Source organism: Calonectris borealis, chromosome 7, assembly GCF_964195595.1.
Source record: "Calonectris borealis chromosome 7, bCalBor7.hap1.2, whole genome shotgun sequence".
In the NCBI taxonomy this organism is placed as follows: Eukaryota; Metazoa; Chordata; class Aves; order Procellariiformes; family Procellariidae; genus Calonectris; species Calonectris borealis.
In genome coordinates, this window is record NC_134318.1 from 39,382,676 (window position 1) to 39,393,350 (window position 10,675).

At 57.0% G+C, this 10,675-nt stretch overlaps 1 protein-coding gene across 1 annotated transcript in view; it reads left to right on the top strand.

Moving 5' to 3' along the window:
- Positions 1 to 10,630, top strand: part of DMBT1 (deleted in malignant brain tumors 1) — a 34,354-nt gene extending 23,724 nt beyond the window's left edge. The window contains exons 12-21 of the mRNA XM_075155394.1: positions 2,346 to 2,789; positions 3,266 to 3,614; positions 4,172 to 4,527; positions 5,003 to 5,404; positions 5,821 to 6,220; positions 6,777 to 7,088; positions 7,645 to 7,956; positions 8,513 to 8,824; positions 9,382 to 9,693; positions 10,251 to 10,630. Of these exons, the coding sequence (XP_075011495.1) occupies positions 2,346 to 2,789; positions 3,266 to 3,614; positions 4,172 to 4,527; positions 5,003 to 5,404; positions 5,821 to 6,220; positions 6,777 to 7,088; positions 7,645 to 7,956; positions 8,513 to 8,824; positions 9,382 to 9,693; positions 10,251 to 10,630 (3,579 nt within the window). The remainder of the gene's footprint in view (positions 1 to 2,345; positions 2,790 to 3,265; positions 3,615 to 4,171; positions 4,528 to 5,002; positions 5,405 to 5,820; positions 6,221 to 6,776; positions 7,089 to 7,644; positions 7,957 to 8,512; positions 8,825 to 9,381; positions 9,694 to 10,250) is intronic.
- The last annotated feature ends 45 nt before the right edge of the window (positions 10,631 to 10,675 follow it).

Consider the following 10,675-nt stretch of genomic DNA (forward strand, 5'->3'; position numbering starts at 1 on the left):
TCTCCCACCCAGTCGCTTCTTTCTGTAAACTTTGACTGTTTCTTTTGATTATGAAGACAGTAAGCCTGTGCAATGCACACAGCACCTTCTCTCCATTATTGCTACCACATACACACTAAGAATTACCACAGAAAATTCAAATACTAGTCAAAAATCCAAACTACTCTCTTTAGTCTAACAGAACATTAATCCAAACGTGCACGTATGAAAGATCAGTTTGCTAGATGGCAGATTTGCCCTCCGTTGTATCTGTTTACAGTCTTTTATTAATTGAAAAGCTAATTTTGGGAGACTACCAAGCCCTTGTGGAATATGGCACCACTAATTGCCTCGCATTTCCCAGAGACCTTGCGCCACGGTTTTAGGTACAAGAGCGCACTTTGCTGTGACGCTTGTACGGTGCTTTGTAAGAGGTTCCCTCAGGCAGACTGACCGTACGGCGGGGCACTGCCCTCCCCTCGTCTTTTGAACACATTAGCCGCGTTCACTTGAGTTTGACAGAAGGGAGCTACCTTAAACTTCAGTTAAATCTTTCAACATGACACATACGTTCTACCTAGCTCGACCGCAGAGGCCGGGGCATCCCCATCCTCGGAGCTTTTCAAGACTTGCTGTGGCTACCCAAAGTCCTGCCTGACCTGAGCTAGTGCAGGAAATAGTCTTGCATTTATCTGACAAATCACACAGCAAAGAACAACACGTATGTCATCAGAGCAAAGAGAAAAACAAAATGCAAAAGACCATTTCTGAGAGTCAGGTCAACCATCATTTGTTCCGCCCCAATATATATGTATCTATCTATATATTTTCAGAGCTAAATTAATTACTGTCGCTGTTATGCATGCATACAATGCGTAGGCTCTGTCCCTTGATTTTCATAATCCCAAGAGTGGTAAGACAGGGAAGTACAGCAAATATTAATAGCAAAGTTTTGTCCTTAGCAGATAAATAAAGAAGTTTTAAAAAGTGATTCCTAATGTAATCTAGTAATCCACTAATGTCCTAGAGGAAGGGATGCCTCTATATCCCAGTGGATGCATGTCAGTGGGCAAAATACGCACCACACCCTTTTCTTAAAACTCCTTTTTCAACAAATCTCCACCACACCTCTCGTCTCTCTTGTCCAAAGCTGTGAGTCTCAGTCTGCTGTTGTGGTAGTCACCACGTGGAACGAGTATGTCCCCTTAGAAACAAGTTCCTCACCGCTGCTTTGTTTTTCATTTGTAAAAGAGTTGCCTCAAGTGAAATTTATGGATGTGGGAGAGGTCATCTTCAGAGGTGTCTGCATTTTCCATGTTTTCTGTCCATGCGTTACTTTTGGACTGTGCTAGTTAATATCCCAGCTGGGGGGTCTGAAGCTGCCCGGAGGCAGGTGGGACAGGTATGAGCATGGTGCTGTGAAGCACACGCCCCAGGGCAGGGCATTGGTCTGCCAGTCAGGCCCTTGGGGCTCTTGAGCGTGTGGCACGCAAACCTGGAGAGAGCAAAGCTCCAAGGTGGCTTGCACCGTGTCCCAAAAGATGCATCTCTCTAGGGAAAACTTACCTCATCTGAATTTGTTTATCATCACTTGCATTGTCAAATTTAGTCACTCACTAAAAGCAGCCATTTACAAGAAGAATCATAGAAACATAGGATCATAGGATCATAGAATAGTTTGGGTTGGCAGGGACCTTTAACGGTCATCTACTCGAACCCTCCTCAATGAGCAGAGACATCATCGCCTAGAAGATGGCTCAGAGCCCTCTTCAATGTAACCCTGGATGTTTCCAGGGACGGCACACACAACCTCTCTGGGCAACCAATAAATGACCACTTGTTTACCTAAAAAAAAAATGTTTTGAGGACGTGTTCAAACATTGTGTTTTTCATTGCTCTCACCACTGAAGACCACTGTGGATTATCGGGATGCTTTCAAAAAGTGGCCCTCGTTGGCCACAGTTAGGTGTGTGTCGGAGGCGTGTTCAACGGTTGCGGTTTTGGTTGCTCCCACCATGGAGAACCACGCTGCTGAGACCCCCAAGCTCTCCATCGCCCACCTGACAGGCTGGCACCACCATCGCCAGCGCTGGGAGACAACCTGGCCATGCTCTGTCATCCACCAGGTCCTCACTTGCTTCTTTCTCTTCCTCCCCTAACAGATGCCACGACCATGACCGCAGCCAGCGTCTCGGCGTCCGTTCCTCCAGGTGGGTCTGAATTTGTCGTGGTTTTTCTGGCCGCTACTCTTGGCGTTAGCGGGTGGTGGCTGACAGGGTGGGGTTTGGTCTTCTCCATGGGGGAGCAGAGCCAGGGAAAGGCACGGCCTCATTAAGCAGAGGGTGACAGTCCTGGTGGCCTGAAAGTCGTCGAGCATGGGCAACGCCGCGGCGAGAGAAGGTGCCTGCGTGCTAGAGGGTTTTGCCATCTTTTCCCTGTCTCCTCCTTTCGCAGGTGCCTACCTGGGCCTGGTGAACGGCAGGAACCGGTGCGAGGGGCGCGTAGAGATTTACCACTCCGGGGGCCAGGGCACCGTCTGTGATGACGACTGGGACCTGAACGATGCCGCGGTCGTGTGCCGGCAGCTGGGATGCGGCTTTGCCGTTTCTGCACCATCAAGCGCCTACTTTGGACAAGGCACTGGCAATATCTACCTGGACGATGTGCGCTGCAGAGGGAATGAGTCCTCCCTCTTTCAGTGCAGCCACAGGGGCTGGGGCGTCCACAACTGTGCCCACAGTGAAGATGCTGGTGTTGTGTGCTCAGGTACCATTGCTTTTCCTTCCAAAAGACCGGGACGCTCTCTAAAAGTGGCCCTCGTTGGCCACAGTTAGGTGTGTGTCGGAGACGTGTTCAACGGTTGCGGTTTTGGTTGCTCCCACCATGGAGAACCACGCTGCTGAGACCCCCAAGCTCTCCATCGCCCACCTGACAGGCTGGCACCACCATCGCCAGCGCTGGGAGACAACCTGGCCATGCTCCGTCATCCACCAGGTCCTCACTTGCTTCTTTCTCTTCCTGCCCTATACAGGTGCCACGACCACGACCGCAGCCAGCGTCACGGCATCCGTTCCTCCAGGTGGGTCTGAATTTGTCGTGGTTTTTCTGGCCGCTACTCTTGGCGTTAGCGGGTGGTGGCTCACAGGGTGGGGTTTGGTCTTCTCCATGGGGGAGCAGAGCCAGGGAAAGGCACGGCCTCATTAAGCAGAGGGTGACAGTCCTGGTGGCCTGAAAGTCGTCGAGCATGGGCAACGCCGCGGCGAGAGAAGGTGCCTGCGTGCTAGAGGGTTTTGCCATCTTTTCCCTGTCTCCTCCTTTCGCAGGTGCCTACCTGGGCCTGGTGAACGGCAGGAACCGGTGCGAGGGGCGCGTAGAGATTTACCACTCCGGGGGCCAGGGCACCGTCTGTGATGACGACTGGGACCTGAACGATGCCGCGGTCGTGTGCCGGCAGCTGGGATGCGGCTTTGCCGTTTCTGCACCATCAAGCGCCTACTTTGGACAAGGCACTGGCAATATCTACCTGGACGATGTGCGCTGCAGAGGGAATGAGTCCTCCCTCTTTCAGTGCAGCCACAGGGGCTGGGGCGTCCACAACTGTGCCCACAGTGAAGATGCTGGTGTTGTGTGCTCAGGTACCATTGCGTTTCCTTCCGAAAGACCGGGACGCTTTCAAAAAGTGGCCCTCGTTGGCCACAGTTAGGTGTGTGTCAGAGGCGTGTTCAACGGTTGCGGTTTTGGTTGCTCCCACCATGGAGAACCACGCTGCTGAGACCCCCAAGCTCTCCATCGCCCACCTGACAGGCTGGCACCACCATCGCCAGCGCTGGGAGACAACCTGGCCATGCTCCGTCATCCACCAGGTCCTCACTTGCTTCTTTCTCTTCCTGCCCTATACAGGTGCCACGACCACGACCGCAGCCAGCGTCACGGCATCCGTTCCTCCAGGTGGGTCTGAATTTGTCGTGGTTTTTCTGGCCGCTACTCTTGGCGTTAGCGGGTGGTGGCTCACAGGGTGGGGTTTGGTCTTCTCCATGGGGGAGCAGAGCCAGGGAAAGGCACGGCCTCATTAAGCAGAGGGTGACAGTCCTGGTGGCCTGAAAGTCGTCGAGCATGGGCAACGCCGCGGCGAGAGAAGGTGCCTGCGTGCTAGAGGGTTTTGCCATCTTTTCCCTGTCTCCTCCTTTCGCAGGTGCCTACCTGGGCCTGGTGAACGGCAGGAACCGGTGCGAGGGGCGCGTAGAGATTTACCACTCCGGGGGCCAGGGCACCGTCTGTGATGACGACTGGGACCTGAACGATGCCGCGGTCGTGTGCCGGCAGCTGGGATGCGGCTTTGCCGTTTCTGCACCATCAAGCGCCTACTTTGGACAAGGCACTGGCAATATCTACCTGGACGATGTGCGCTGCAGAGGGAATGAGTCCTCCCTCTTCCAGTGCAGCCACAGGGGCTGGGGCGTCCACAATTGTGCCCACAGTGAAGATGCTGGTGTTGTGTGCTCAGGTACCATTGCGTTTCCTTCCGAAAGACCGGGACGCTTTCAAAAAGTGGCCCTCGTTGGCCACAGTTAGGTGTGTGTCGGAGACGTGTTCAACGGTTGCGGTTTTGGTTGCTCCCACCATGGAGAACCACGCTGCTGAGACCCCCAAGCTCTCCATCGCCCACCTGACAGGCTGGCACCACCATCGCCAGCGCTGGGAGACAACCTGGCCATGCTCCGTCATCCACCAGGTCCTCACTTGCTTCTTTCTCTTCCTGCCCTATACAGGTGCCACGACCACGACCGCAGCCAGCGTCACGGCATCCGTTCCTCCAGGTGGGTCTGAATTTGTCGTGGTTTTTCTGGCCGCTACTCTTGGCGTTAGCGGGTGGTGGCTCACAGGGTGGGGTTTAGTCTTCTCCATGGGGGAGCAGAGCCAGGGAAAGGCACAGTTCATTAAGCAGAGGGTGACAGTCCTGGTGGCCTGAAAGTCGTCGAGCATGGGCAACGCCGCGGCGAGAGAAGGTGCCTGCGTGCTAGAGGGTTTTGCCATCTTTTCCCTGTCTCCTCCTTTCGCAGGTGCCTACCTGGGCCTGGTGAACGGCAGGAACCGGTGCGAGGGGCGCGTAGAGATTTACCACTCCGGGGGCCAGGGCACCGTCTGTGATGACGACTGGGACCTGAACGATGCCGCGGTCGTGTGCCGGCAGCTGGGATGCGGCTTTGCCGTTTCTGCACCATCAAGCGCCTACTTTGGACAAGGCACTGGCAATATCTACCTGGACGATGTGCACTGCAGAGGGAATGAGTCCTCCCTCTTTCAGTGCAGCCACAGGGGCTGGGGCGTCCACAACTGTGCCCACAGTGAAGATGCTGGTGTTGTGTGCTCAGGTACCATTGCTTTTCCTTCCAAAAGACCGGGACGCTCTCTAAAAGTGGCCCTCGTTGGCCACAGTTAGGTGTGTGTCGGAGACGTGTTCAACGGTTGCGGTTTTGGTTGCTCCCACCATGGAGAACCACGCTGCTGAGACCCCCAAGCTCTCCATCGCCCACCTGACAGGCTGGCACCACCATCGCCAGCGCTGGGAGACAACCTGGCCATGCTCCGTCATCCACCAGGTCCTCACTTGCTTCTTTCTCTTCCTGCCCTATACAGGTGCCACGACCACGACCGCAGCCAGCGTCACGGCATCCGTTCCTCCAGGTGGGTCTGAATTTGTCGTGGTTTTTCTGGCCGCTACTCTTGGCGTTAGCGGGTGGTGCCTCACAGGGTGGGGTTTAGTCTTCTCCATGGGGGAGCAGAGCCAGGGAAAGGCACGGCCTCATTAAGCAGAGGGTGACAGTCCTGGTGGCCTGAAAGTCGTCGAGCATGGGCAACGCCGCGGCGAGAGAAGGTGCCTGCGTGCTAGAGGGTTTTGCCATCTTTTCCCTGTCTCCTCCTTTCGCAGGTGCCTACCTGGGCCTGGTGAACGGCAGGAACCGGTGCGAGGGGCGCGTAGAGATTTACCACTCCGGGGGCCAGGGCACCGTCTGTGATGACGACTGGGACCTGAACGATGCCGCGGTCGTGTGCCGGCAGCTGGGATGCGGCTTTGCCGTTTCTGCACCATCAAGCGCCTACTTTGGACAAGGCACTGGCAATATCTACCTGGACGATGTGCGCTGCAGAGGGAATGAGTCCTCCCTCTTTCAGTGCAGCCACAGGGGCTGGGGCGTCCACAACTGTGCCCACAGTGAAGATGCTGGTGTTGTGTGCTCAGGTACCATTGCGTTTCCTTCCGAAAGACCGGGACGCTTTCAAAAAGTGGCCCTCGTTGGCCACAGTTAGGTGTGTGTCAGAGGCGTGTTCAACGGTTGCGGTTTTGGTTGCTCCCACCATGGAGAACCACGCTGCTGAGACCCCCAAGCTCTCCATCGCCCACCTGACAGGCTGGCACCACCATCGCCAGCGCTGGGAGACAACCTGGCCATGCTCCGTCATCCACCAGGTCCTCACTTGCTTCTTTCTCTTCCTGCCCTATACAGGTGCCACGACCACGACCGCAGCCAGCGTCACGGCATCCGTTCCTCCAGGTGGGTCTGAATTTGTCGTGGTTTTTCTGGCCGCTACTCTTGGCGTTAGCGGGTGGTGGCTGACAGGGTGCGGTTTAGTCTTCTCCATGGGGGAGCAGAGCCAGGGAAAGGCACAGTTCATTAAGCAGAGGGTGACAGTCCTGGTGGCCTGAAAGTCGTCGAGCATGGGCAACGCCGCGGCGAGAGAAGGTGCCTGCGTGCTAGAGGGTTTTGCCATCTTTTCCCTGTCTCCTCCTTTCGCAGGTGCCTACCTGGGCCTGGTGAACGGCAGGAACCGGTGCGAGGGGCGCGTAGAGATTTACCACTCCGGGGGCCAGGGCACCGTCTGTGATGACGACTGGGACCTGAACGATGCCGCGGTCGTGTGCCGGCAGCTGGGATGCGGCTTTGCCGTTTCTGCACCATCAAGCGCCTACTTTGGACAAGGCACTGGCAATATCTACCTGGACGATGTGCGCTGCAGAGGGAATGAGTCCTCCCTCTTTCAGTGCAGCCACAGGGGCTGGGGCGTCCACAACTGTGCCCACAGTGAAGATGCTGGTGTTGTGTGCTCAGGTACCATTGCGTTTCCTTCCGAAAGACCGGGACGCTTTCAAAAAGTGGCCCTCGTTGGCCACAGTTAGGTGTGTGTCAGAGGCGTGTTCAACGGTTGCGGTTTTGGTTGCTCCCACCATGGAGAACCACGCTGCTGAGACCCCCAAGCTCTCCATCGCCCACCTGACAGGCTGGCACCACCATCGCCAGCGCTGGGAGACAACCTGGCCATGCTCCGTCATCCACCAGGTCCTCACTTGCTTCTTTCTCTTCCTCCCCTAACAGATGCCACGACCACGACCGCAGCCAGCGTCTCGGCGTCCGTTCCTCCAGGTGGGTCTGAATTTGTCGTGGTTTTTCTGGCCGCTACTCTTGGCGTTAGCGGGTGGTAGCTCACAGGGTGGGGTTTGGTCTTCTCCATGGGGGAGCAGAGCCAGGGAAAGGCACGGCCTCATTAAGCAGAGGGTGACAGTCCTGGTGGCCTGAAAGTCGTCGAGCATGGGCAACGCCGCGGCGAGAGAAGGTGCCTGCGTGCTAGAGGGTTTTGCCATCTTTTCCCTGTCTCCTCCTTTCGCAGGTGCCTACCTGGGCCTGGTGAACGGCAGGAACCGGTGCGAGGGGCGCGTAGAGATTTACCACTCCGGGGGCCAGGGCACCGTCTGTGATGACGACTGGGACCTGAACGATGCCGCGGTCGTGTGCCGGCAGCTGGGATGCGGCTTTGCCGTTTCTGCACCATCAAGCGCCTACTTTGGACAAGGCACTGGCAATATCTACCTGGACGATGTGCGCTGCAGAGGGAATGAGTCCTCCCTCTTTCAGTGCAGCCACAGGGGCTGGGGCGTCCACAACTGTGCCCACAGTGAAGATGCTGGTGTTGTGTGCTCAGGTACCATTGCGTTTCCTTCCGAAAGACCGGGACGCTTTCAAAAAGTGGCCCTCGTTGGCCACAGTTAGGTGTGTGTCAGAGGCGTGTTCAACGGTTGCGGTTTTGGTTGCTCCCACCATGGAGAACCACGCTGCTGAGACCCCCAAGCTCTCCATCGCCCACCTGACAGGCTGGCACCACCATCGCCAGCGCTGGGAGACAACCTGGCCATGCTCCGTCATCCACCAGGTCCTCACTTGCTTCTTTCTCTTCCTGCCCTATACAGGTGCCACGACCACGACCGCAGCCAGCGTCACGGCATCCGTTCCTCCAGGTGGGTCTGAATTTGTCGTGGTTTTTCTGGCCGCTACTCTTGGCGTTAGCGGGTGGTGGCTGACAGGGTGCGGTTTAGTCTTCTCCATGGGGGAGCAGAGCCAGGGAAAGGCACAGTTCATTAAGCAGAGGGTGACAGTCCTGGTGGCCTGAAAGTCGTCGAGCATGGGCAACGCCGCGGCGAGAGAAGGTGCCTGCGTGCTAGAGGGTTTTGCCATCTTTTCCCTGTCTCCTCCTTTCGCAGGTGCCTACCTGGGCCTGGTGAACGGCAGGAACCGGTGCGAGGGGCGCGTAGAGATTTACCACTCCGGGGGCCAGGGCACCGTCTGTGATGACGACTGGGACCTGAACGATGCCGCGGTCGTGTGCCGGCAGCTGGGATGCGGCTTTGCCGTTTCTGCACCATCAAGCGCCTACTTTGGACAAGGCACTGGCAATATCTACCTGGACGATGTGCGCTGCAGAGGGAATGAGTCCTCCCTCTTTCAGTGCAGCCACAGGGGCTGGGGCGTCCACAACTGTGCCCACAGTGAAGATGCTGGTGTTGTGTGCTCAGGTACCATTGCTTTTCCTTCCAAAAGACCGGGACACTCTCTAAAAGTGGCCCTCGTTGGCCACAGTTAGGTGTGTGTCGGAGACGTGTTCAACGGTTGCGGTTTTGGTTGCTCCCACCATGGAGAACCACGCTGCTGAGACCCCCAAGCTCTCCATCGCCCACCTGACAGGCTGGCACCACCATCGCCAGCGCTGGGAGACAACCTGGCCATGCTCCGTCATCCACCAGGTCCTCACTTGCTTCTTTCTCTTCCTGCCCTATACAGGTGCCACGACCACGACCGCAGCCAGCGTCACGGCATCCGTTCCTCCAGGTGGGTCTGAATTTGTCGTGGTTTTTCTGGCCGCTACTCTTGGCGTTAGCGGGTGGTGGCTCACAGGGTGGGGTTTAGTCTTCTCCATGGGGGAGCAGAGCCAGGGAAAGGCACGGCCTCATTAAGCAGAGGGTGACAGTCCTGGTGGCCTGAAAGTCGTCGAGCATGGGCAACGCCGCGGCGAGAGAAGGTGCCTGCGTGCTAGAGGGTTTTGCCATCTTTTCCCTGTCTCCTCCTTTCGCAGGTGCCTACCTGGGCCTGGTGAACGGCAGGAACCGGTGCGAGGGGCGCGTAGAGATTTACCACTCCGGGGGCCAGGGCACCGTCTGTGATGACGACTGGGACCTGAACGATGCCGCGGTCGTGTGCCGGCAGCTGGGATGCGGCTTTGCCGTTTCTGCACCATCAAGCGCCTACTTTGGACAAGGCACTGGCAATATCTACCTGGACGATGTGCACTGCAGTGGGAATGAGTCCTCCCTCTTTCAGTGCAGCCACAGGGGCTGGGGCGTCCACAACTGTGCCCACAGTGAAGATGCTGGTGTTGTGTGCTCAGGTACCATTGCTTTTCCTTCCAAAAGACCGGGACGCTCTCTAAAAGTGGCCCTCGTTGGCCACAGTTAGGTGTGTGTCGGAGACGTGTTCAACGGTTGCGGTTTTGGTTGCTCCCACCATGGAGAACCACGCTGCTGAGACCCCCAAGCTCTCCATCGCCCACCTGACAGGCTGGCACCACCATCGCCAGCGCTGGGAGACAACCTGGCCATGCTCCGTCATCCACCAGGTCCTCACTTGCTTCTTTCTCTTCCTGCCCTATACAGGTGCCACGACCACGACCGCAGCCAGCGTCACGGCATCCGTTCCTCCAGGTGGGTCTGAATTTGTCGTGGTTTTTCTGGCCGCTACTCTTGGCGTTAGCGGGTGGTGGCTCACAGGGTGGGGTTTAGTCTTCTCCATGGGGGAGCAGAGCCAGGGAAAGGCACGGCCTCATTAAGCAGAGGGTGACAGTCCTGGTGGCCTGAAAGTCGTCGAGCATGGGCAACGCCGCGGCGAGAGAAGGTGCCTGCGTGCTAGAGGGTTTTGCCATCTTTCCCCTGTCTCCTCCTTTCGCAGGTGCCTACCTGGGCCTGGTGAACGGCAGGAACCGGTGCGAGGGGCGCGTAGAGATTTACCACTCCGGGGGCCAGGGCACCGTCTGTGATGACGACTGGGACCTGAACGATGCCGCGGTCGTGTGCCGGCAGCTGGGATGCGGCTTTGCCGTTTCTGCACCATCAAGCGCCTACTTTGGACAAGGCACTGGCAATATCTACCTGGACGATGTGCACTGCAGAGGGAATGAGTCCTCCCTCTTTCAGTGCAGCCACAGGGGCTGGGGCGTCCACAACTGTGCCCACAGTGAAGATGCTGGTGTTGTGTGCTCAGGTACCATTGCTTTTCCTTCCAAACGACCGGGACGCTTTCAAAAAGTGGCCCTCGTTGGCCACAGTTAGGTGTGTGTCGGAGACGTGTTCAACGGTTGCGGTTTTGGTTGCTCC